At 40.6% G+C, this 26,303-nt stretch overlaps 2 protein-coding genes across 14 annotated transcripts in view; both read left to right on the top strand.

Moving 5' to 3' along the window:
• The window catches only part of SYNJ1 (synaptojanin 1), a 131,327-nt gene extending 122,039 nt beyond the window's left edge, over positions 1-9,288 (top strand). For 9 of the 11 annotated variants that reach the window (XM_053308153.1, XM_053308159.1, XM_053308154.1 and 6 more), the window contains one exon: positions 6,386-9,288. In XM_053308153.1, the coding sequence (XP_053164128.1) occupies positions 6,386-7,213 (828 nt within the window). In that variant the 3' untranslated portion in view covers positions 7,214-9,288. Of the gene's footprint in view, positions 1-4,302; positions 4,327-6,385 lie in introns of all 11 variants that reach the window. The other 2 variants (XM_053308160.1, XM_053308161.1) reach the window with 2 other exon arrangements.
• Positions 9,289-14,700: 5,412 nt separating this feature from the next.
• CFAP298 (cilia and flagella associated protein 298) lies at positions 14,701-25,965 on the top strand. Of its 3 annotated transcripts, none has more exons than XM_053312970.1 (9): positions 14,701-14,848; positions 16,367-16,469; positions 17,434-17,574; positions 18,407-18,574; positions 20,386-20,453; positions 20,948-21,106; positions 23,118-23,249; positions 25,348-25,443; positions 25,535-25,965. In XM_053312970.1, the coding sequence occupies exons 3-9, from the start codon at positions 17,436-17,438 to the stop codon at positions 25,643-25,645; spliced, it is 873 nt and encodes a 290-aa protein (XP_053168945.1). In that variant the 5' UTR covers positions 14,701-14,848; positions 16,367-16,469; positions 17,434-17,435; the 3' UTR covers positions 25,646-25,965. The 3 variants fall into 3 exon arrangements, with proteins under 3 accessions (XP_053168945.1, XP_053168947.1, XP_053168946.1); XM_053312972.1 differs by lacking the exon at positions 14,701-14,848 and adding an exon at positions 14,983-15,002; XM_053312971.1 differs by lacking the exon at positions 14,701-14,848 and adding an exon at positions 15,027-15,164.
• Positions 25,966-26,303: the final 338 nt, after the last annotated feature.

Below are 26,303 nucleotides of genomic sequence, written 5' to 3'. Positions count from 1 at the left end.
TCCCTGTATGTTCATCCTTTTGCTTCAATTGCTGTCTTCTACCACAGAAATGATAAACCAGAAAAATTTAAAGAGAGCCTTTACTACTAGTTGGCATGGTTTGGTTTGTTCCTGAAGCAGTTACAAATTCAATCCTGAACATGTTTACTTGAAATTAAGTCCCAGTGCATTCAGTGGGGTTTAATCATTTATCAAGACACTGATTTAAATGTTTCCCATTTTGTGATTCATGTATTTTATGAACAGATTTAATACTACATGAAACAGATTTAACTGCTACAGCAGTTAAAATCTTTTGGTTCACAACTAAATGGGGCTGTTACAATACTAAGGAGCATAAGCCCTATGGCAATTCAGCCTATGAACCTTTTGCACTACACTATTAATATCTGATTAGAGCTCGTTGGGGAAGAAACTTTCAGATAATATTGTTTCTCAGTACTTATGCAATGGCTTACTTTGGAGACTGTGGCACATCTGGGAGTACTACTGAACTGACTGGTACTTACTTCCAAATCAACATGCATTGGATTGGGCTATATGTATCCAGAATAAAGGCCTGGTAGTTACTGTGCAGAACAGGGTGGTTGTTTGTTTGTAAAGCATGGCAAGAATACCCTATTATGCAAAGTAATTTTGCATACTATATGGTTATGTCATACATATTCAGAATTTGATAACTGATCAGTTTGCAGAGCTAAGGTAGTTATGGGGATTAAAACCAGTTATGAAATCAGACTAGTTGGTTCAAATTCCAGAGTGGTAGGTATGTCACTGTTACAGCAAATGCAAAAAAGAATTTTGTGTTACATACAACCCCTGCTAACTGGGCAAAGAGGCACCTTTTGATGTGGTGATTCTCTTTATTTAGCAGGGGAAGAGTAACTGGCCCTATCCACCCCCAGCACAGTACCTCCAGTGACTGTTGCTGGTGACTATTTTATGTTTCTTTTTAGATTGTGAGCCCTTTGGGGGCAGGGATCCATCTTATTTATTTGTTTTTTCTCTGTGTAAACTGCCCTGAGCCATTTTTGGAAGGGCGATATAGAAATTGAATAAATACATACAATACATAGCATTGCAGAATTTGTTCAGTGCTGTCAGTGAATATGGATTCTGAAATTTTATTTTCAGAGCTCCTCTATTAGATGCTGTGGAGGGCAGTGTTAAAAAGTTAGATACCTTAAGTATAATCTGTTAGTCTATGGTGGGTATCAACTTTTGTCTAAAGAGAACTTTAAACTTCTGTCAATATTTTGATTTACCATCCTTCTAAACAATGGAAACAATAGATGACTTTTGCTGCTTATACTTATTTGCTTTTATTTTATACAATTTATACCCCACTTTTCAAAATATATCTTCACAAGGAGGCTACCAACACTTAAAATCATAATAAAACTACAGTTTAAGAAACAGAGCTAAAAATACATTCATATTAAAATTGCAAGGCATAGCAATTACAATTACAACTGGCAAGATCAAAGGCCTTCACCAAAGGCCCTGTGAAAAAACAGGATCTTCAGCTATTTCCTAAACATTTGCAGAAGTGGAGTTAGATGGGTATCCTGAGAATTTCACAAGAATCCCTGATCCCTGCCAAATGCACCTCAGTCAGTGATGGGCCCTAGAGCAACACTCCTGAGGTTAATTTTAAGGTTCTGGTAGAGGTATATGGTCAAATGCAGTCCCTATGATAACGTTGTCCCAGGGCATTTAGGGCTTTAAAGATCAGTATCAGCACTGTACAGTGAGATCAGAAACAATTTGGTAACCAGTGCAGATAATGCAGTATTGGTGTAGTGTATATCACCTTATGTCACCTTAAGTGGCACAGCAGGGAAATGCTTGACTAACAAGCAGAAGGTTGCCAGTTTGAATCCCCACTGGTACTATATCGGGCAGTGGCGATATAGGAAGATGCTGAAAGGCATCCTCTCATACTGCATGGGAAAAGGCAAAGGTAAACTCCTCCTGTATTCTACCAAAGAAAACCACAGGGCTCTGTAGGCGCCAAGAGTCAAAATCGACTTGATGGCACACTTTACCTTTACTTTATATAGCTTTATGCACCCTTCCTCACAGTCTGACAACTGTATTTTGAACCTATTGTAGTTCTCAGACTGCCTTCAAAAGCAACCACATGTGTATTGCCATTGCAGTAATCCAACCTGGAATGTGGCCAGCATGTAGGTAATAGTGCAGCTAGGACTGCAGCTGGTGCATCAGCTGAAACTAACAAAAGGTACTCCTGGCACCCATGATCAACCGCAGATCCAACAATGGCCCTAGACTATGTACCTGTTGCCTTAGGGGAGTGCAACTGAAACAGGCTGTATGCCTCCATTTGAATTGGCAGATATAGGTATATCAGCAGTACCTCCAGCTTGTTTGGATTAAGTTTCAGCTTATTCATTCTCATCCAGAACTGATTCTGGACATCTATTACTTCTCTAGGATTTTCAGATGAAAACTAGAGAGCAAGAGCTGAGTATCATTTTCACATTGATGATATTTCAGCCCAAACCTCCATGTGACCCCTTGTATAGGTTTCATATAGATACTAAAATGTGTGGAGAACAGGATGGAACTCTGAGAAACTACAAACACCAAGAGGTGGAAAAGTAGCCCCCCAGCACAACCTTCTGGAAAACACCTCAAAGAAGGACCAGGATTTCTCTATCACCATGCCACAGTCTCATTCCAGAGAGGTGCTCCGGAAGGATACTATGGTATATGGTTTCAAAAGCTGCAGAGGTCCAAGAGAATCAACAGGGTTACACTTCCCATTTCTGTCTCCCAGTGGAAAGCTATCCACTAGGGTAACCAAAGTGGGCTCTGTCTCAGGCCATAACTAGGGTGAAAACCAGACTGGAAAGAATCTAAATAAGCAGTGTCATCCAGGACTATCTGGAACTGAAACATTACAACATGCTCCAACATTTGCCTAAGAATGGCAAATTTGAGACTGGTTGATAGTTCAAATCCTCTGAGTTCAGGCGGAATTCTTCAAGTGGGGCCACACCACTGCCAGCTTTGGAAAAGGAGGGCTAGTCCCCTCCTTCAAAGAAGTGTTTGCCACATTGGACACCTAGCATGGGACACAGTCTTGGGCAGCTTTAACCCCCCACACAAGGGACTGGCGTGGCCTGGTTTTCAAGTAGCCTGACCACATCCTCAGGCACATCAAGCTGGAATAGATCTAGAGTAGATGACACATCTGATTCCACTTGCTGAAGCAGAAGGCAGTTGTACAATGTCCTCCATTCACTTTGCCCCAAATAGCCTATTAAAGCATAAAAGAGTAGAGCTAGATACATTTTGCTAAAACATGTATGAACATGTAATCTGACAGTGTAGGTTTGTTTTGATCAAATCTAATAGGTAGCTTTTGTGACTTGAGGCCCATTCAGTTGAATCACTTCAAATCAGTCTGTGGTTGTCAGAGTGCAAAATCCAGGCCTTTCAGACTGCTGTACTTGCTAGTCACAGAAGTACAGACTACTGTACTTGCTAGTTGTACTACCAGCTCAGATCTTAAAATCAGGTTGAAGTGGTCATATGAATAGACACTTGATCACTCCAGACTCTCTTCTTTTTCAAGATAAATAAACACTTAAGGCACTTGTAAGAGAAACTGGCTGATATTTGCTCCCAGGAATGCCAGCACTAGGGACCCACTGCGGCTGTTGCAACATGAAAGGCAGCCCTGACAGTATAGTGTGAAGGGAAGTTGTGCAATGACTTAGAACAGCTTATGGATGGTGATGCTTCCATTGGTCGTTGTGCAACTGCCCTGTTGGTGCAACACCAGGGTTGCCTTTAATGATACTGAGCATTTGTATAGCATGCTTCGTATGAATTATCTTGCTATCCTTACAACAACCTTGTAAGGTGGTATTATCTCCATATTGCAGATAGGGAGTGAAGGTTAAAAGGAGGTAGCTTGCCAAAGGCCCACCTAGTGAGCTTGTGGTAGAGTGAGATTCAAACGAGGAAAGTTCTGATGTATAGCTCTGGCCACTACATTAGTAGTCTACAGTGTTTCTGCATGTGTGTGATCAAAGTAACCGCTAACATTGAAAAAACTGGATCAATATATTGGTAAGTTACTGTCTGACAGTTAAAATGTTTCAAAAGTGTCTCAAGAATTTGTACAGAAAAAATGCATGACTTGCAGAATGTGTGTGTGTCCTCACTATAAAATTTTGTATATATTCTTATCAAATGTACTAGTTTTGAAACCTTTTACCTTGAATTCCCTCCTAATACTTTCCTTTTGATGTCTGTCTTTCTCACAAGCAGGATCAACCATCAGGGTAAAAGGTACCTGACTATTTACTGGTCTTATATGTGATCTCCATCCATTCTTTGTTCTCCATACATTCTAGCAGAAAAGATGTATGAATAAGTTGGTTCCATACATCTGTACTTGTATTAAAATCACATGCCTACATAAGTAGGCAGGCATACCCTAGTTTTCTTTATTGTTGCAACGTATTATTGACATAATGCACCTTACTTAGCTTTGTATGCAATGGCTCAGTAGAGCAAGAGTTCTCAAACTGTATCCTGTAAGCTTCTCCCGCAGCCAAGAAATCAATACAGTTTCTAAAATAAATGGCTTGGTTAGCAATGACTACTTTGTGCAGGGAGCAGGAGCAAAAGGCCTGGAAAACATTGCCCTAACAGTCCAAGAGAGGAGGGCACAGAGCTCCCTGCAGCTCCACTGGTGGAGGAAAAGGCATGCAAACTGTGTGGGGGAGGGGGTTACTGTTTCAAAGCTTAGTGAATACTAGGGAAAGAATCTGAAGCCTCACTTGCACTGCTCTAGGGTGGCCTGCTTCATACTTTGAGAACTGTTGCTGTAGAGAATACTTGATTTCACCATCTCTCTCAAACTGTTTAACCCTGGTAGTTTAAGATTACGTTGCAGAAATAAAATGGACGCTGGAAAACATTTGTTTCAAATTCTCTTCATGTGAATCAACTGTTCTCTTACAAGTAGATCAAGCAAAAGTTGACATTTTAGTTAAAAGGACATTCTGTCTACTTCTTGTTTTAATATGAAACTAGTCTTGCATCAGTGAACAAATGATTGCTTTGCTTTTGAAGCCAATGTAACAAACTTGTTCAGTTAAACCTTATAAATGTAGTGATGCTGCTGTTCTTGGACTTGGTAACTTTAAATTATGCCATAAACTCAGCATGTCTATTACACTATGCCAGACTGGATTTGATTTATATGTAAGCTTCACTGCAGCTTCAGCATCACTTTTTAAAACAGCAAGTTGTTTATGCATCTTATGAGATGCATAAACAACTTGCTTTTTAAAAGTGATGTTGAGATTAATCTTCAGATTTAAAACATGCTGGTAGATTTGTTGTACATAAAACTTGGTATTGGATCAGCGTATCTAATATAGATTTGTTGAATAATCATACACTTTCATAAGAGTGAGCATATTTACTCAGAACTAAGGCCTACTAACTTTATTGAGGCTTACTCTAAGGAAATGTGTTTAGGACTGTAGCCTGTGCAGGGAATGTATAGGACTGTAGATGAGATGGAAATTGTAGGGTATGTCTCCTGCACTTGGGCAGGGGCCAGCTTCTACTTCCTGCTGGCAGTTGCAACACATCTGCCTCTAGCCAGCCTTCGGGGCCAGCCAGAGCAAGCACTGAGCTTGCTCCACCCTTTGGGCCCGTGTATGCAGTAACACTGAAGAGGCATCTTCAGCCCTGTGAACTGGGATTGAAGCCTGTGCTTGTCTTGGTTCTCACATTTTAAACTAGTTCCAGTCATTGTGAGGTATACTTCCAAGTATGCTTAGAATTGGTCTGGAAGTTGAATAGTGTATGATGTGTTTCAGCTTCGTTATGAACTTTTAACCAGTCAATATAATAATTCATTCTTCAAAATATTCTTTTATGAGAAATAGAGGTCATATAACTTTTTTTAAAAATGCTACTAACTTTTTTCTTTCATTGTGATAAGTACTTAATAACATCATCCTTTTCTGCATGAAAAAGTGACTACATTTAATTTTTTTCTTTAGTATTTAGTTCTTCAGTAGTAAAGTGCAATATATTTTACCCAACAGTGATACATTGTTCAGAAAGCTGTACAAAACTTTATAGTCATAGCAATCAATAGAAGGTATTTCAATACAGCTCAGCCTATGTGTATTTTGCCAGTGAAAAGGCAATGAAAATTGTAAAACTTGTTTTGTATAGAAAGAAACTCTGAGAAGAATGTCTTATAAAACATGAAGTTAATTATGATAGGCAGAAGTCCAGAGCTGTTTGTTCTTCCATACACAATGAAAAAGTAAGACCCTTTAGCAGCAAAGTGACATGTTTGAGCACTGTATTTATTTTTCAGATTAAAACAAATGGATTTCATGCTGTTCCGCTCGAAACACAACTAAACAATTATCCTTTTGAAGATCTGTCCCTTCAGCTGCTTTCTGCACCCAAAATTCAGTCATCAGTTCAAATGTCACCAGTTGTACCTTTAAACCAAAAGATGCTGACAAAGTTGCCTTCTGCAACAGACAATTTTAATAATTTGAGTTACGTGAATTGCATGCCAGCAATGCCACCTATTCCAGTGTATAGTAAATGTGAAGAACATATTCGCAGTTCTCCAAATCCATTTGCTACTAGACAAAACAGCACAAATCCATTCACTGAAAAAAATAATGCTGGAAATCCATTTAGAACATACGCCCAAGAATCTGGAGTGACTTCAGATTGCTCAACAGAAGGATCTGCTGCTTATCCTTTTCCACCTCTAAAGCCTCCCAGTCACCATAAAGGCAAGACTGCATTTTATGTTGATCCATTTGAAGACTGTTTTAGTTTGCAAAGTGAATCTTCTGTAGGTAACAATAGAAAACCAAAAAGATGGGTAACTTTTGAAGAAGAGGAATTTATGTTGAAGCAAAGGTCACTGAACAATTCCACAGAATTAAAGAGAGCTAGTTCCATGCAAGCAACTTGCTTTCCAAGTACAGTGGGCCCTGAACAACATATCTTTGGCTCCAACTCTGCCAATCACAGTGACTGGAACAGAAGCTCTGATTCTTTCCATCCACCTCCAGCAGGACCACCTCCTGTACCATCCAGGTCAACCAGCACCAAATCTGCTACAGATCCTCTTACTTCCCTTGAACCTAACGCTTTATCGGCACATTTTACTGAAAGATAATTTCTTTAAAACTGAATGTTAAGTTACTTGCTTAAAAGTATCCAATATAATTGGGCATTGTGATGTACTTCTATGTGCAATAATTATTTTGTCTGCTGCACTGAATCTTAAATATCAAATCTCTGTGTACAAACTTTAAATATATGTATATATGGTAATATACAGTTAACCACACTTTATCTCATTCTGCCACTTCTAATAAGCAGGGAAGGTTATGTATACACGAGTTCTAAAGACTTCAGTGGACTTCAAGTACAAAAGTAGGTGTTTCCTCCCATTTGGTTGTCAGTAGCACACAGAAGCATTGCTTTCTCTAGAGAGTGCACATAGTTCTTAACACTTCTGTTTCTTACAGAAGGAATTAAATACCGTTTTAAGTACCCTCGTGACTGGTAGAACATACAATAATTTCTAGTACCTGATAACTGGTATATTTGTAAGTATTAAACAAAGAACTGCCAGAGATTTATTCAAATAATGATTTTTTTGAGGGGTAATGTTGGGGAAATAAGTTATACCAGAGATTTATGAAAATTTGTAAAGGTAGTGCCATGCTGCTTAAGGTTTTTCTTATGATTTGGTTAGCAGCACATACTAATAGTTTGTTTGCCATTGTAAATGTGGTGTTTTTGCGCACACAAAAACAAATATGAAAGTTCCATTAAATTTTAGTTTTGGACATGATTCATATTAAGGAACTTTCCTGCTCTAACTTCTCTAATACTTTTCCTTGGGAATTATGAACCTCATAATTGCGGGATGAGGGGGTAACTTTTGATATGAAGGTCTGGGAAGTAATCTGATATCTGGTCCATCTATTTCAATTTTGTTCAGGAATTTTGTTCAATTTTGTTCAGGCTCCTAGCAAGAGCCCTTGCTAGGAGTATAGTGCTATATCTCAAATGAGAGTCTTCAACAGAACAAACTTCTGCCAACAGTTTCTGTACTGTTCTGTCAACATTTTAATCACTTATCCTTGCAGACAGAGCCTGACAATGCTGCTAAATCTGTCACAATTTGCACAATGCTTTATAAACCTCCAAATGGCCCTATCATAATGACTTTTGAAATGAATGACATTTAATAAATGTAGTATTTTGGCGTCATGAAGGAAACTCACAAGTTTTTCAGCAATACTTTGCTAGGCAAGTTCATTCACAGTATAACAGCTATTATATTGCTTGCTTTTTAAAAACACATTCAATATCTCTTGAGAAGGGCCTTGCTGAATATGCCTGCTCTTGTTGATATTAGCAATCTGCTCTTATTTACTCTGTTAGCAAAGTCTGCCTCTTGTTGCATTTGTGAATGAATCACAGCATACTAGCATTTAACTGAGCAGCAGTAGTCAAATTAATTTTCTAAATTCTATCCCAGTGTATTTACATGAATCCTCCCATCTAACGGTGCACAACCATTAATTGCAGTTGACTAGAGAAATAAAGTGACTTCTGTATTGTACTTTTACAGTTCATTTAAAAGTACTTGTTCTTTTTAAAACAGCAGTGATGCTAAAAACTTTGTGCTTAAGTATGTGACTTAACTAGTTAAAACTCTGATTAACATCTTTGTGATTGTGCTTTTGGTATTATGTTGGCAAAACAATTGTGTTCTGGAAAGTTAGTGCAAATTACAGTTCAGTGATATGTAGTCCTTGTTGAAATATTTAATTTCAGTTACAGATTTTCTATAAGATATTTAAAATGTAGGCCCCCAATACCTTCACTGGATTACAAAATTTGGCAGCAAAGTACGCAAAAATGCAACAAAGCACCTATGAGCATAGGATGGATTGTAATGTATAGTTACCATCATAATGTATATTGTTAAAGTTTAATTACTAGCAGTGTCAAAATTACCAACTAGTTTTAAAATGCTGTGTTTCCATGGAGTGTGTTCCCTGTGGCAAATTGCTTTGTTAATGTGTAGCAGCTTATTACTTGTGGTACACAATATTATTTGACTGTATTCATTACAAAACTACAGTATTAACCCAGTGCTCTACAATATTCCATACATATCCTGTGAAGTTTGGTGTTGCTTTAATGAAATAAATATACCCATCTTTCAGAGGATTATTGATGCTGTTCAAGGATTTGGCTTATTTTCATTGTGTTACGTTTCCAGGCTTTCAACTTTCAAATAATTAACCTCTTCTGAAAAGGACACGGACTTCAGATTCTAAACTAAAAACTTCTGTTTTTATTCAGATCGCATAACTAGACATTACAATATGAAGCTATCACCACTTCATGTGTTTCATGTATAATTTTACACTAACTGTGTTTCCCTGCCCCCATCTCAGGTAGACTGCTCGGGCAGGAAAATACACAGACGATGTTTCTGCACATGTTACGTAAAACTAGACCTTACCTGAAGGATACTGTATCTTGAGGACATTGTAAAACTGGGAAAGGTGCAGAAAAGGGCAACCAAGATTATCGGGGTTGGAGTATCTGCCTTATGAGGCAAGGAAGCATCTGGGCCTCCTTCGTTTGGAAAAGAGGCAACTAAGGGAAGAGATGATAGAGGTGTATAATATTCTGTATGGAGTAAAGAGAATGGACAGAGAAATGTTTCTCCCCTTCTCACAACACTAGAACCGGGGCTCATCCCATGAAGCTGAAGACCAGGAACTTTATAACCAACAAACGGAAGTAATTTTTCACACAATGCATAATCTGGGTGTCTCTGCACCACCCAGAGACGTAGGTTTTGGGCGGTAGATACATATGTAAATCTATGGAATTATCTGCCACAGGATGTGGGGATAACCAGTAGGTTAGATGGCTTTAAAAGGGGCTTAGACAAATTTATGGAGGACAGGTCTTTCTATGGCTAGTAGTCTGGTAGCTATAGGCCATCTCCAGCCTCAGAGGCAAGATGCCTCTAAATACCAGTTGCAGGGGAGCAACAGTAAGAGAGGGCATGCCCTCACTTCTTGCCTATGGGCTTCTCAGAAGCATCTGGGGGATTGCTGTGTGAAACTGGATGCTGGACTAGTTAGGCCTTGAGCCTGATCCAGCAGGGCTGTTCTTGCGTTCTTATATTAAGCTATTCTCAAAAGGACTCCAGCCTCAAAGGCAAAATGCTTCTGAGTACCAGTTGTGGGGGAGTAACAGCAGGAGCGAGGGCACTCCCCTCAACTCCTGCCTGTGGCTTCCATCCACCTGGTGGGCCACTGTGCAAAACAGGATGCTGGACTAGATGGGCCTTGGGCCTGATCCAGCAAGGCTGTTCTTATGTTCTTAACTGTTTGGACATATGTCTTTTGTTAATGCTTTTTAGAGTGAGAAAAGATGGGGAAGCTTCAAATATTCTTGAGTTATAATAGAATAAAGAAATAGGGATATTTCTTAACCACTGGGTATGTGGGAACCTCTAATCACTGCTGGGATGACTCCTTATGGATAGAAGAGGGTTAGTTGAAGGTGAGTCAGTAAATGGCAGATAATGTTGAATTGGTTTGTGTGATGGAGACCTGACTGGACAAAGCAGGAGTAAAGCTCTCCCAGCTCTGTGCTCCTCTTGTTGCAAGCACACATTGAGCATTGAGGTTGCAGGGATTATTGTGAGAGTGTGTCCCCCTTTCCATCAGGCAATCCCAGCATTTTGAGTGTTTCTGTCTGATGGCAAGCCTCTGTGGCTGGACAGTGATTCTGCTGACATACCTCACTGTTCATCACAGTCTGAGCTAATGAGGTGATGTTGGATTTTCTTAGGCGTATTATCTTGAGGAACTTCAACATTCAAGCAGAGCCCTCCCACTTGGCAGAAGTGCTTTTAAAACTTTATGGTTGCCAATGACAACCATGGTCCTTTCTGTTAGTATTGGTCCCTCCCCATGTGGCTGGTAAAATTCTTGATTTTTATTTTTTTTTAACACAGGATGTAAGCTATCTCAGGTAGGGAATTTGCTATAATTCCCTTGTCATGGAGAGATCACTATCTGATAGGGTTATAAAGTTTTCTGCATACTCAAATTTCTGCAAGGTGGGCAAGTCTCTAAGAAGACACAACCCAGAAGCCTATGGAACTGTTTGCTTTTCAGACAGACATTGGGGATTTTTGCCAGGCCAGGAATTATTTCAAAGCCCTGATGAGTCTCTAGTAGGTGCTCCAGTGGTTGACTCAATCACTCCTGAGTGCCCTTTCAGTCTTGGTGGAATCTGTTCAGCAGCTTTGTTTACCTCAGAGTTGTGGATGATGAAATAATTCAGATGATAGCTAGGACAACATTGGGAGAATCAAAGGACAGGTTCACTTGAGGCTTCTGCAACTGCCCTTCCTGTGCCCACATGAATGCCCACTTCCTTTTGAAGGCTGTAATATGCCAAGATTTGTTTTGATGTCTCAACTCAGTAGCCCACTGACTAGTTGGCATGTTACTTAAAAAGAAAACAGGACCCCGTATCCATTTTGTCTTAGATGGCAGTTATTGTAGTATATGGGGACTTGCTTTAAGCACTGTCCACTCTTGTATTTGGATACATTTCAGTGTGTGTGGCCTGAGGCTGTGGATAAGATTCTCAGTAGAACGAAGGCAGCCCCAAGTGTTCTTGATCTTGCTTTTACTTGGCTAGTAAAAGCTGCCAAGGGAGAAATAGCCAAGTAGTTGGATGTGATTATTATGCTTTACAAGCTGAACCTACACAGAGCATCTATGTGCTACTACATTCGGCCTTCCCTACCCCAGAGACTTGGCGGGGTGGCAGAAGGCACCCTCACTCAGCCTCCCACTCCCTGGAAACTTCACTCAGCCATTCCTCCACTCCCCTCTTGCCCTTTGCCCCTCACCCTCTGCTCCCCCCCCGCTTGCCCCTCGCCCTTTGCTCTCTCTACCATTGCCTCCTAACCCTTTGCTTCCCCCACCCCACTCAGAGGCCTCATTCGGCCCCGATGTGGCCCGACCTGTCATTTGGCCAGCAGGCAGGCCTGAAGGAGAAGGCTGTGCTGCCCTCTTGGCTGGTCTACTTGTGAGGAGAACAGCCATGGTCAGGCTGCCTGCCCACCGTTTTCTCTCTCTGCCTGGCCAGTCACCTCCTTCTCCCCCCCACCCCCGGCAGCTCACTCACAAACTGTCATGAGAGCTGCCACGCATGGGATTAGAGACAGGTATGTCTTAGAGAATTATATAGATAGAATATAGAGGGAGGGGAAGAAGCCCACTTCTCCATGCAGGAGAAGGATGGTGCTTACAGAAGACTAACATGGTCTAAAATGTGATGGAACAAAATGCAATGTATATACAGTCTGTCACCATCTGTCTTGTAGGCTACAGCATTCCCTTCTGGGGAGAGTAAAAATGTACAGACCAGGATCTGGGTTTGGTTTTGGCAGAGCAGAAGTTATTTTGGCTGGGTTATTTGAGTTGGCTGGCAAAAGGCAAGCTCCCTTCACAAGCCCTGATCATTCACCTGGGAGAGAATGATCTCTGCCAAATCACAGGCTTGAACCTGATTGCCTGAATTGCTAGGGATTTGGTGTATATCACAAAGCTCTTCCTAAAGGTGAAAGTTTGTTGGGAGGACATGTTGCCCAGATGCTGTTAGCCTGGGGACTAGATCCCCTTTGGCCATTCGTCAGGCAATAAATAAGCAACAGGGATACTAGCAAGATTATGAGGCAGTGGGGAAGTACAGGTTTGTCAGCACTGCGTTGCAGGCAACCACCAGAAGGTATGTTGGAATCTGGAGTCAGGACTGGGCAGGATCAGCAAAGGAACCAGGAACAAGAGGCAGTTTGGAGCTGGGAATTAACATCAAATTCATGGGTCAAAAGCTAATTGCACAACATGATCCAAGAGCAGAAGATAAGCCAAAAGTCAGAGCCAACAGCTGAGCAGGATCCAAAAAGACAAAGACCTTGAAAGTGAGCCAAAGCCTGAGCCCAGGCAGAATATCCAATAAATAGTAGGGCTGGGCAGTGGTCAGACTGGCGTGTGAGATCTCCATATTCTAGCAAGGCTGGTGTAGTTTAGTTGGTTGCCATAAAGGGCAACAGTGTGCACGTTCTCAAATTCTCAGCTTCAACAAAAATAACTCCTGACAAAGCTTCCCACAATATCATATTCTGAGCTGACAGATTTGTACAGAGGGAATGGAATACACCTGTTGGAGGGGTTACAGGGGTATTGTATTTAGTACTTGCTAAACCTCAAGTGGAATAAGAGTGTTGAGCACCATGGGATGTCAGAGGAGGCAAATTAGGATAGCCTATCAGTAGTTAGATTAAGAGGCCTCAGGGACCTCTGTCAGATGGTGACAGACTGTATATACATTGCATTTTGTTCCATCACATTTTAGACCATGTTAGTCTTCTGTAAGCACCATCCTCAGGCAGAGAGGGAAAGTGGGTTAGAAGATGATGGCCACTCATGAGATTGAGTGGGCTCAGATCCATAGAGGGGAGAGGGAATTATCCTGCTGGACAGCTGCTGCTTGGTTTTGACCTTTCCTCTTTGGCTTGCTAACTTGGGCAAGTTTTTCATTTAGAATTTGACCTATAAGGTATTTGGAGACAGATACAGAAGGGAATGTCCTGCCCGTCACCCAATGGCATTTTAGCTGACATTTGGGCACGCCACCCTGATTCCTGCAAGAAACAGGCTGTTGGGGCTATTGTTGATGGGTCTTACAAATGAAAACACTTCTGATGGCAAATTTTTAATTTAAAAAGAAATTATTTGGAACACAGAGATGCTTTTATGCTCGTGAACTTTTTACCAGAACAGGTTCTGTGATCTGCCAAAATTGGAACAGCAAAAAATAAGACTTCCTAGAAAGAGTTCCCTTGAATTGCTTGTTGTAGTCAAACAAGAAAAAGCACAAACCCAAGCACCACACTTCGTTCTCTTTAATGATCTGCTTTTGTTGTGGTTGTCTTCTCCCCCGACAACCACAGAGCCCTCTGGTTGTCTTCTCCCCCCAAACAAGGAAGTCCTAGATTCAGAGACCCTAGTCGCTTCCCTAAAGTACGGCTTTAGTAGCCAAAAGGAGGGGCAGAAAAGTCTCAGATTAACATCTAGTGCCCCCGTTTATCCTGAACTGCTTTTTCTACCTACACAACTGTGCAAAGTGGTCTCAGATCCACAGACCATCCGTTTGTTTTCTGAAGAACTGCAAAGTCCTAGATTCATAGCCCCAGCATCTTGACAAGCTGTATTTTGTAACAACAACAAAAAAGAGCAACGATGTCTCCAGCATCCTACCGCCCCCCGCCCCGAACTGCTTTTGCAGCAAAAAACCATACCAAACCACCAAAGAGGTCTTAATTTTTCACAGAGCCCAACTTCCCCTTAGGGAAACTGCTTTTTGCAACTGCAAAAGATAGAATTAAAGGCTTCAGCGTCACACCCTAAGCTTTCCCCAGAAACCTTTTTAAGTTACACAAGCAAGCCCCCGCCCCCAATGCCTCTAGTCTGTCTCCTTCTCGAAGAATGTTACTTGTTCTTCCAACATTACAATGTTTAGTAAGTTACTATATAAGTCTCGCGAGACATCCGGGCTTTGATCCGATTCTTTCTCCCTTCCGTTGCGTAATGACGACAGTGTGGGCAAGTGAAGCAAGAACGGTGCTGTCATTGGCTGGGAAAGACGCGGTGGGACAAGGGGAAGCTGTCGCCGAAGGGTCTCGGTAAGTCCTTGGCTTATTGCCTTTCCTCCGTGGCTTCACGGCAGCGACGGAAGGAAGTACGGGATCCGCGGAGCTGTCAGGTGGAAAGGAGCAAGTAATAGCCGGTGGTGACTTGGAAGAGCCATCATGTTGCGAGGCACCGCCGTTTGGCCACGTAAAATGTTTGCCGTCGCCAATAGCAACCAGGCGCGTGGTTATGGGCAAGTCTTCCGCTCCGCCACAAGATGAAGCCCTTTCTCCAGAGCGGGGGGTGGCGGAGTCTGAGCAGGTGGACTTAGATTTGAAGGGCCAAGTTTAATAGGATGTAACTTCAGAAGTAAGGCAAACATACCTTGTAAATACTCCGAGAGGAACGTCTTTGTTACACTGGTGTCAGCTCTAGAGCAGGCCTGCACAACACGCGGACTCTTTTGCTAGCCCCAGGGATGGGCCCAAAGTTTGGTGGTGTCTGAAGTGAGGTGGAAAAATGCTGACTTGCCCCCATGGTCTTGGTGGGGGTCGGCCCCTTTCAAAATTAAGCTTCGAAAGTGCATGAGGGGCAGGGTGGAAGAGAGGTTGCTCCTATTCTCTCCTCATGCTGTGATTAATTAATAATTGCTTTCATTAATATTTTAATGAGTAATTAATAATTGCTCTCATTTATATTTAATAATTAATTTTAATGTAACCATTAATGTGCTGAACTTTTACCTTGGCCCCCACACGCCACTGGGCTATTTGAGTTGTACACCCCTGCTCTAGAATGACTGAGATAATATTGGAGGTATACACACACACAATTAAAATTGACATCTGGTTTGTGATAATGCCAGAACATCACAGCTGCACACAATGTCCTGCAGCCAGAGGTGCACCTTGGTAATTTTGGATCCTGGACCTAAAAGCCTTTGGAGGCCCTACCTACCCTGCAAATTAAGCATCATCATGCTCCACCGAGGAACCACAACACCTGGGACAGACTAAAGAGGATTGGGGGCAGGGGGGGCAGGTGTTGTAAAGGCCCTGGACTTTGGCCCCAATGTCTGGGAATAAGGGTGTCTCTGCCTGTAGCCTTCAAAGTGGGACAGAGCTTGTATGTTTTGTCCTGTGTGCACTGCTTAGTTGCAGTAGTTATTTTAAACACAAATAATAATCACAACCACCACATCAACCTACATCCCAGATGTGTGGAACAGGGCAGTGGATGTTGGACTTGTGGAGGGGGAGTATAAAGTTGCAGGAAGAGACAACATTCTGAGGCAGGTAGAGCCTTCATCCTCCTCCAAGACTTCACTGGGTTGAATGCCCAATAGCAGATGATCTGTTATTTTTGAAAAAATGATCTAAGTTAGCACAGTTCTCTGTTATTTGCAAGAAGAGGATGCTGGTTATTTTGCATATTTTATGCACATTCCTAAAAAGGACAAGGGAAATGAAGAAAAAAGATCTTTTTTGACAACCGTGTAGAGTCCATGTTAACCACTGCTTTGTTTGCTTGCTTGCTTGCTCTCTCATACACACATTTGTATCTTTTTCCAGCCTCCAGTGAGTCCTGGACATTTTAGCCCTTCTTTGTGAGCTGGGTGCTGTTTTTATTGCTTTGAAAACTGATAGGCCTGTCTCCATTGTTGGGTGATATCTGGTGAGTCTCCTGTCAGTAATGTGTTTTCAGTTGTAGTACTAAAAGCATTTTGTAGTTTTTCAGTTCTTTTAGCTGCTTGTAGCTTTGCTGCCTTATACTGTTACTCAATTGGGAGAGAAAGAAACCTTAGCTTCCCACTCCTATATATGTGACCTTGAAGGTTCCTTAGTGCGGTAAAAGTAAAGTATGCCATCGCCTGGTGACCACAGAGTCCTGTGGTTGTTTTTGGTAGACTACAGGAGGGGTTTACCATTGCCAGCTCCTGTGCAGTATGAGATGATACCTTTCAGCATCTTCCTATATCGCTGCTGCCCGATATCAGTGTTTCCCATAGTCTGAGAAAAATACCAGTGGGGATTCAAACAGCGGGGATTAGCAACCTCTGGCTTGCTAATCAAGTCATTTCCACACTGTGCCATTAGATGGCTCCTTAGTAAGGTAGGATTTATTAAATAAATTAATTACTCTGTATGTCTGGATCTATTATTTATATATTAATTAAAAGATTTAATATACTGCCCAATCAACAGGGTGGTGTACAAAGCAAAAACAGCATCCCTGACTTTTTAAAAAAATTAAAGGGCAAACACCTGGCAGAAAAAAAATGTCTTCAATTAAGATTTAAAGGCTGAAAGGGAGGAGGCAGATTGAATCTGGGGGGGTGGGGCGAGAGAGAGTTCCAGAGTGAAGGGACAGCAGCAGAGAAAGCCCTTCCACTTGCTCTAGTACCATGGACCTCTCTAAGCCCAGGGACTGAAAGAAGGGCAACTGAGAAGACCTCACAGGATGGGACAGGACTGGCTGGGAGAGGTGGTCCTGAAGGTGGTCCTAAATGGCCTTTCATGGGCAGTTTCTTGAGACTTTGGTTGTTTTGAATGCTAAATGCTTACGCATTTTTCCCCTGTCTGTTAAATAATAACTTCTATATTAAACCTAAGCTGTCCTTGCATTCCTGCTTTTACAGAAATGGTTCTGCTCCATGTGAAACATGGTGATGAGAGCCAGTTCCTGCTAGAGACACTGGGCTCCACTTCCATAGAGGATTTAACACAAGAAGTGACCAAGATCTACAATGGAAGGCTCAAAGTTCATCGTATTTGTGCAGGTGCCAAATTTATCTATATTAAGATGTATTTCCTCGTCCCTTGCCAACCTTCCTGAGGAAAAAAAGCATTTTGCTTCTTTCTCAATTCCACATGTTCCCTTCTGAATATAGAACTGCTGCCTCTTGCCCCTTATGTTGATAGGTAATACATTTTTCTTATGGCTCACTCATATGGGCCAGCACACCAAGACAACAGATCATACTATTCTGGATAAGGATTCTTCTGAATACTGCTGATTGTTTTTCCCATTGTGCTGACTATTGTAATCAGTTGTAACCTTGGTGCAGTTATTTCCTTGCATGGCAGTGTTTCCTTCCTAGTCTCTGGGCCCAGTTGTGCCCTGCAAGGCTTAATGTACTGCTCAGGCAGGAGTATGAAAGAGAGAGCTCCTGCCTTCATGGCCCTCCCACCGAATTCTAGGGCCATTTTGGCATATAGAAACTGTAGACACTTAGTACAGATGTGCACCATTCTTCCTTAATTAGTAAGGGCTTCTTATACTGTCCCTAAACAAGGTTGTGTTTAGCAGTACAAGGCATTGTTGTGCCACTAAATCTTAGGTGATCCATAAAATCAAGGTGACTGATGGGCTACAGTGTTATACCAATAGTTTGGATTATTTTTTTTCACTGCTTAACTGATTTTTCTTTTCTTTTTCAAATGAAAACTCTTTTTGATGGTTCTTGAATATCCCATGTAGGATTTAAGTATGCAGGGATAGTAATCTTTTTAAACATGATTCTGTGATTGTGTTCTTCTAGTATTTAGAAATCTCTCCTGAATAGCCTGTTAAAAGCTATCATGTAATTTCATTCTCTGATCTTTTAAAAGAAATTGATACGCTGGCAGAACACGGCATTTTTTTACCTCCTAACATGCAAGGCCTGACTGATGAGCAAATTGAAGAGCTGAAGCTGAAGGATGAATGGGCAGAAAAATGTATTCCAAGTGGTGGAAGTGTCTTTAAAAAAGATGATGTGGGACGAAGAAATGGCCATGGTAAATATAACTTAAGCATGCGCACCTTTGGGGGAATAAATACTCAGTACAGGACTTAATGGGGGTGGGGAGTATTCTGAAGATTGTATACTTTTGCATCTTGAATATTTTTTTAAATTTATTTATTTATTTAAAGAAATATTAAAAGAACAGCCAATAAACAACAACAAAGAAAGGAAAGAAAGGGAGAAAGAAAGAAACATATATGACATCTCATGATTATCTAATACATCAACTTGGATTCTACTTCCCTATCATATCACCTCCTGTCATTTCATTCTGACCCAGTGACAGCTGAATAACATATCTATGCATCAATACAAACATCAAAATTAAAGATATAAAACGTATGGCTTTGTTTACAAAAAAAAAATCTAAATTTTGGATGTGGCATTAAACCATGAACCAAATTATAATGTATAAAAGGTTCCCATGTTGAAACAAATTTATCCTCTGATTTCTTCTTTATGTATGAAGTAATCTTAGCCATTGATGCATATTCCCAATGTTTTAAGTTGCCAGTCTTCTAATGATGAAATTAAATTAACTCTACAGTATATAGCATAGAGAATTCTATCAGCAATTATCATATATAAAGAAAGTTCAGTATATTTTACATGTATATAAGGTTTTGTGATATTTAACAAAAAAAAATCTTGTAATAAGGGAAAGTCAAGATTTGTAGCATCTTAGAATGAATTGTCTTTCAAAATTGCTGAGCTTTACTGCATCTCCACCACATATGATAAAAAGTCCCTGCCTGATTCATACATTTCCAGCATTTACCAGAAGATTTATTGTCTATCTTTGCAATCATCATGGGAGTAAGATACCAGCGAAAGTACATTTTATACCAGTTTTCTCTTAATGTGCTATTCACTGTAAATTTAATATTCACCTTCCATTGATACTCCCATTGTTGCATATCAGTTGAAGTTTTGCATCCATTTTATCATGTAGTCTTTTACCTGTTCCGATTCTGAATCATACTTCAGTAACAACTTGTATATAAGTCCTAGTAAGTGCTCTGAATTTTGTATTATTCATATTTCAAAATCCGTCAGTTCTCTAAGTTCCCCCCCACCCACCCGTTTTTCTATGTCTTTCTGAACTATGCTGTTTATCTTGAATATTGAATGTAAGTTACAGAAATTATACCAGTCAAATTATCTTCCTCATTGGGCTTGTATCTTTTCATGTATATAAGAGAATATATCCTGGACCTTTCTTCACAATCAGAAAAAGTGACTCTCAGCTGATTTTTATGTTTAGCCCTGTACACTGACAACATGCTGCCAAGTGCCAGTAGCCCAATATATCTGCTGCCCAAAATGACTGGGAAGAGGCCTATAACCATTCTGCTGTTCAGTGTGTAGCATCCAGAGTAAGTTGCATGTCCACTCATGCAGCACAAAGAAGGGCAATTTTCAGCATTTCTCCCTTCAGACACACACACGCACGCACGCCCTTTATGTTCCTGAGGGCTAGGAGGCTTTGTCTTTAATTTCACTCCCTAATTTGCGGGATTCAGTTTAGAACAGAGCAGCACAACCTTGGCCCTCTAACATATGCTGGACTACAACTCCCATCATCCCATTCTATTAACTGCTGGGGCTGATGGAAGTTGCAATCCAGCAATAGCTGGAGGGCTGAAGTTGTGCAGCCCTGATTTGGAATAATACCAGCTTTGAGTATGTCTGAATTTTTACTTAGGAGGTTTTTCAGTGGCGTTTTTAAAGTGAAATATGTAATTCTGTTTGTTTTACAAAGCCTGCCTGTTTATTTAATGACACGACTTGTATCATTTCAAGCTCCAAGTGAAAAAATGAAACAAGTTTTAAAAGCAACAGTCGAAGAAGCGAAGGCACTAATAAGTAAGGTAAGATACTATAAGAATATTGGTATGAAATATGAGACATTTAAGTGACATTCTTTCAACTTTGGAAATAATATTTTATATTCAGAAATATCTGATTGAGGGGTAGTATACTTATTAAAAAGAACCATTTAAGGTTGCAATGGCTGCTGCACTGTAGTAACTAGTAGTGTGGCACTGTAATCTGTTCCTGGTTACTGTCTCATGGCTTAGCAATATGGTGATTATCCAGAAACATCCTTAGTAGCACAAGCCCTTCACAGAACATCTAGTTTACTTTATTAAGCCCTGCATATTTTAACAGTGCAGTCCTATGCACTCAGTGGGGGGAACGGCAAACAGTTAAATACTGGTCCTTCATAAATCCAGAAAAAGTGAGGAATTCTTTGTCACATGGCTTCACTTAAATGTTCTAATTTACCTTGAAGATTGAATGGAAAAAGTTCTTTCACTTTGTGTTTTGTTAGTTTATTAAATGGCCTCTGTTTGTGTTGCAGAAACAAGTTCAAGCTAATATGTGTGTTAATATGGGTATGGTGAAAGATGCACTGGACCAACTCCGAGGAGCTGTCATGATTGTTTATCCAATGGGACTTCCTCCATATGACCCGATTAGAATGGAGTTTGAAGATAAAGAAGACTTGTCAGGAACTCATGTAATGTTTCACTTTGGTTACATAGCAATAGCAATAGCAATAGCACTTACATTTATATACCGCTTTATAGCTGGAGCTCTCTAAGCGGTTTACAATGATTTAGCATATTGCCCCCAACATTCTGGGTACATGACTTCTAGTTCTAAAGAGCTTTCTCTTCCTGGAATGAAGAAACTGATGCTTACCATGCATTATACAGAACCAACTATAAAGTTAGCAAAAATACAGTGAGTAGATTCCAGACTAGTCATGGCTCCATACTGAAATCAATGAGACAAGTTAATCATGACTGACTTAGTCTGGATGCTACCTAGTGAATGTGCTAACATTGGTTTCCCACCACAATAAAATCTGAGTACCCTAAAATCTCACTATTTGTCATCTTATAGAATTAGTAATCTGATAAGAAAAGATTACCCCAATGGATAACTGGAGAGTTTAGTATGGTAATGTAGCCCATTACTCTTAAGTATTTTAATAGATCTAAGGGTCTGTAAAGACATGTGCTTCTGAAGGTAATAATGTGTTACTAATAAGATATACTGGCTGTGGAAGATACTACCTTCTTCCTTCAGAAAACCAGTTTTGCCAGCACTCAACTGGCAACTGAGGTTAAATCCAAATAAGACAGAGGTACTGACTGTGGGGGGGCAGGACCCGAGAGATGGCTTAGATTTGCCTGTTCTGGATAGGGATATACTTCCCCTGAAAGATCAGGTATGTAGCTTGGGAGCACTCCTGGACCCAAAGCTATCCCTAATTCCTCAGGTTGAGGCAGTGGCCAGGAGCTCTTTTCATCAGCTTAGGTTGATGCGTCGGCTGCGTTCATTTCTAGAGATGAATGACCTTAAAACAGTGGTACATGTCCTGGTAACCTCCAGGCATGAGTGCTGTAATGTGCTCTATGTGGGGCTGCCAGATTGATCTCTGGAACAACATGAAGGGACCACATAACACCGGTTCTAAAAGAACTGAACTGGCTGCCAATATGTTGCCGGGTGAAATACAAAGTGCTGGTTATTACCTATAAAGCCCTTAACGGCTTGGGTGCAGGCTATTTGAGAGAGCGCCTTCTTTGTCATAATCCCGGCCACCAGTTACGATCTTCTGGAGAGGTCCGGTTACGATTACCGACAGCTCTTTTGGTGGCGACCCGGAACCGGCTTTCTCTGTGGCTGCCCCATGGCTTTGGAATAGGCTTCCTGCTGAAATAAGAGCATCTCCTTCTCTGTTTTCAGGAAGATGCTCAAGACCCTCCTGTCCTCTCAGGCTTTTAATTAGAATTAATTTTAATAATTTTAAAAACTTTTTTAAAAATTGGTTTTATTGTCATGTATTTTAATTTGTGACTTTTAAATATTTTAAATTTTGTGCACCGCCTAGAGATAAACATATCAGGCAGTATACAAATATGATCAATAAATAGATTTGTGGCTTTAAGCAAAACTCTCCCCTTCCTAACACTGCCAGCATTTGTGACATAGTAAGGTTACTGTGATATGTTACAGGCACACAAAGACAGTGCCTGTGATACAATACCAAACCTTGTCAGTCTCACCCACCCAAGCGATGCAGTTTTATTATATGTTAAAGGCTCTTTCATTAGGAGAGGGTGCTATAAAGAGTAATACTTAACCATCTGTAACAAATAAGCACTTGCTTTTTAAGTGGGGGGAAAGTAAGGTAACTCCCTTTCAACCATAGAAGCACTCCAACCATATTTGAATGTGCCTTCACCCCTTTGAAGGGTGTGTGCGCCCCTTTGCCAGCCCTGCAGTGTGCATCTCTGGTAGTGCTCATTCTACATTATTATTTTTTAAAGGGGACAAAGAGGCTTCCCTGCACTGCTTCTTCCCATTCCGTGTTTTCAGCTGAAGCACTTGCTGATAGGGAACGCATTATGCTATATGCAGGCTATTCCTAATACCCCCTGAAAAGAAACTGCAGAAATCCTAATTTGTCTTTGCTGTTAAAAAAAATCTCACGCATTCTTTGTTTTAATCTGTCACAGGCTGCACTTGAGGTTATTGAGGAACCAGATGCACAATTGTGGTGGGCAGCAAAGGAGCTGAAAAGAACAAACAAGCTTTCTGACTACGTGGGCAAAAATGAGAAAACCAAAATTATTGTCAAGATACAGAAAGTAAGTACAAATCCTAGGCTTTTGACATTGTTTTACACTGGTTTTCTAAGGTTGTGTCCAGACCAGTCCTCTTGCCTTATTTATTTATTGCCCCAGATCAAATCTTCACCTATTTCCTCTACCTGTTGGATCAAAAATAGCTGTTTTTCTTCTAACTTGAGAGCACAGTGCAAGAGTTGCATCTTTATTATACAATAATTGACATTCTTTTAGGCACATGCAACAGTTTGGGGGAGAGCTGCACACTTTTTTCTTTTCTTTTTTGTAACTGCAGCTCCTTATGCTGCATCTGAAGTTGCTTTTGAAATGTCCATGGGTTTTAGAGCAGCTTAAAACAGAAAATAATCAGAATGAAGCTGTTAAACTGCGTTTGGAAAGGTGTGTTTTTGTTGGGGGGGGGTGTTACATTTTATATCCCGCTTTTCCACCAAGGAGCCCAGAGCAGTGTACTACAGGTGAAACTCGGAAAATTAGAATATCGTGCAAAAGTCCATTAATTTCAGTAATGCAAATTAAAAGGTGAAACTGATATATGAGACAGATGCATTACATGCAAAGCAAGATAAGTCAAGCCTTAATTTGTTATAATTGTGATGATCATGGCGTACAGCTCATGAAAACCCCAAAACCACAATCTCAGAAAATTAGAATATTACATGGAACCAAGAAGACAAGGATTGAAGAATAGAACAATATCGGACCTCTGAAAAGTATACAGTGTACTGTGCTTGATTGGCCAGCAAACTCGCCTGACCTGACCCCATAGAGAATCTATGGGGCATTGCCAAGAGAAGGATGAGAGACATGAGACCAAACAATGCAGAATTGCTGAAGGCCGCTAATTAAGCATCCTGGTCTTCCATAATACCTCATCAGTGCCACAGGCTGATAGCATCCATGCCACGCCGCATTGAGGCAGTAATTGCTGCAAAAGGGGCCCAAACCAAGTACTGAATACATATGCATGCTTATACTTTTCAGAGGTCCGATATTGTTCTATTCTACAATCCTTGTCTTCTTGGTTCCATGTGATATTCTAATTTTCTGAGATTGTGGATTTGGGGTTTTCATGAGCTGTACGCCATGATCATCACAATTATAACAAATTAAGGCTTGACTTATCTCGCTTTGCATGTAATGCGTCTGTCTCATATATCAGTTTCACCTTTTAATTTGCATTACTGAAATTAATGGACTTTTGCACGATATTCTAATTTTCCGAGTTTCACCTGTACATATTTGAGTTTCTCTTTCACAACAACCCTGTGAAGTTGGTTAGGCTGAGAGAGAAGTGACTGGCCCAGAGTCATCCAGCAAGTATCATGGCTGAATGGGGATTTGAACTTGGGTCTCCCCAGTCCTAGTCCAGCACTCTAACCACTACACCACGCTGGCTCTTCTGCATGTACAAGATACTGTAGTTTATAGTCGACACAGCTTTAAAACAGCTTGTGCATCCACCCACACAACCGCGTGAATGTTTCTCCCTCTACCTTCTGCTTCTGACCTCCTGGATCTTGAGTTAACTCATACTAGCAAAATGCCTGTCATTGTCATGGATGAGGTGTATGTGGAGAGATGGTTTGTACATAGCACAGTTTCTGGAGTCCTTTTGCACAAAGACTTGAAGACATTTTTGCATTGCATTTTGACACTGCTCTTTCTCCAAGGAGCTCAAGGTGGTATGCATGTTGCACCCTGCTGTGAGACCTCTGTCCATTAGGGCCTGGGCACCCAGCACTGGGATGGAGGGTTCTCTCAGAACAACCTTGTCCCCAAGTACAGCACTTACTTCATCATTCATTCCTATGGGAAAAGAATTCATTTACATAGTAGCAAATAAGAGGATGCTCTATGGGACACTATTTTATAGTGGGGCTTAATCCTAGTACTCTTTGCCTTGAGTGGTGCCAGCTATTGAGAACTGAGTCTGCAACTAATAATCTGCATAATACCATCCCAGATTTTTTACAGTTAGTGTAGAGCATGTTGAAATGTCAGGAATGTGTGATGTTTATCGAGCTTGTTTTAGCATTATTCTGTTGCCAAGAATCATAGCTGAGTAAAACTTTATCAATTTCTTCTTTTATTTTTCCAGAAAGGACAGGGAGCCCCCGCACGGGAGCCTATCATAAGCAACGAAGAGCACAAACAAATGATGCTTTTTTATCACAGAAGGCAAGAAGAACTCAAGGTATCTGGTGTTGTTGCAATAATTATGGTGTTACAGACAATACAACCAAATGTTTTTGAAATGTGTAACACATTTTCTTTCTTTTTTCTAGAAATTAGAAGAAAATGATGATGATTCATGTTTAGACTCTGAATGGGCTGACAGTCATGCCTTGAAAAGACAGTTTCATGGTGTTAAGGACATTAAATGGAGACCAAGATGAAGCACCTTATACAAATGTTTCTCTTTGTGCACTATAAATTTAACTGCTGAGAAAACTGATGCAAAATTTCTGCATTATAATTTGCATGAAATAGTACATTTTCGTTCTCTAGTAGCAATTTGTTATTAACTTAAGTTTGGGCGCAAAATATCTTCAAATTCTTGTGCACAGGCTACCCTTTAGCAGTAGAAGACCAAGGGTTGGTTGGTTGGTTGGGTGTGTGTGTGTTGTAATTCTGTTTTAATAGATTTACAGATCAAATGTTTATCTTTTAAACTAGTTCATGGATGACTATAATATTAAATAGATCTTTTATTCTACAGTTGTCCTCCTGTTTTCTTTATTGTAAGCATAGTTATTCAAAAGGGTGTAATATAATTAGAAGCCAAAAGATATATTCGCTCGTGGCCCACATGTGCATTTATTCGATTGCCTGGACCATGAGGGAATTCAAATTTAGTTGAGTGCACGTAACAAAGTATGTTATCTAGTATCTAGTCCTACTCTCCAAGTTACAGTGCTGGAGTTGAACAGTCATTTGCCCTATGGTGGGTCTGGCCATGTAGAAAATAGATCATCATTAGAGTTCAGCCATTCATTTTTTTCGTAGACATTAATAAAAATATAACTGGAAGATGAGTAGAACCTAGCCCAACCC

The sequence above is a fragment of the Hemicordylus capensis genome, chromosome 3 (assembly GCF_027244095.1).
Source record: "Hemicordylus capensis ecotype Gifberg chromosome 3, rHemCap1.1.pri, whole genome shotgun sequence".
Lineage (NCBI taxonomy): Eukaryota > Metazoa > Chordata > Lepidosauria > Squamata > Cordylidae > Hemicordylus > Hemicordylus capensis.
The sequence above is the reverse complement of the archived record's forward strand: the minus strand, read 5'-3'. Positions and strand labels throughout refer to the sequence as shown.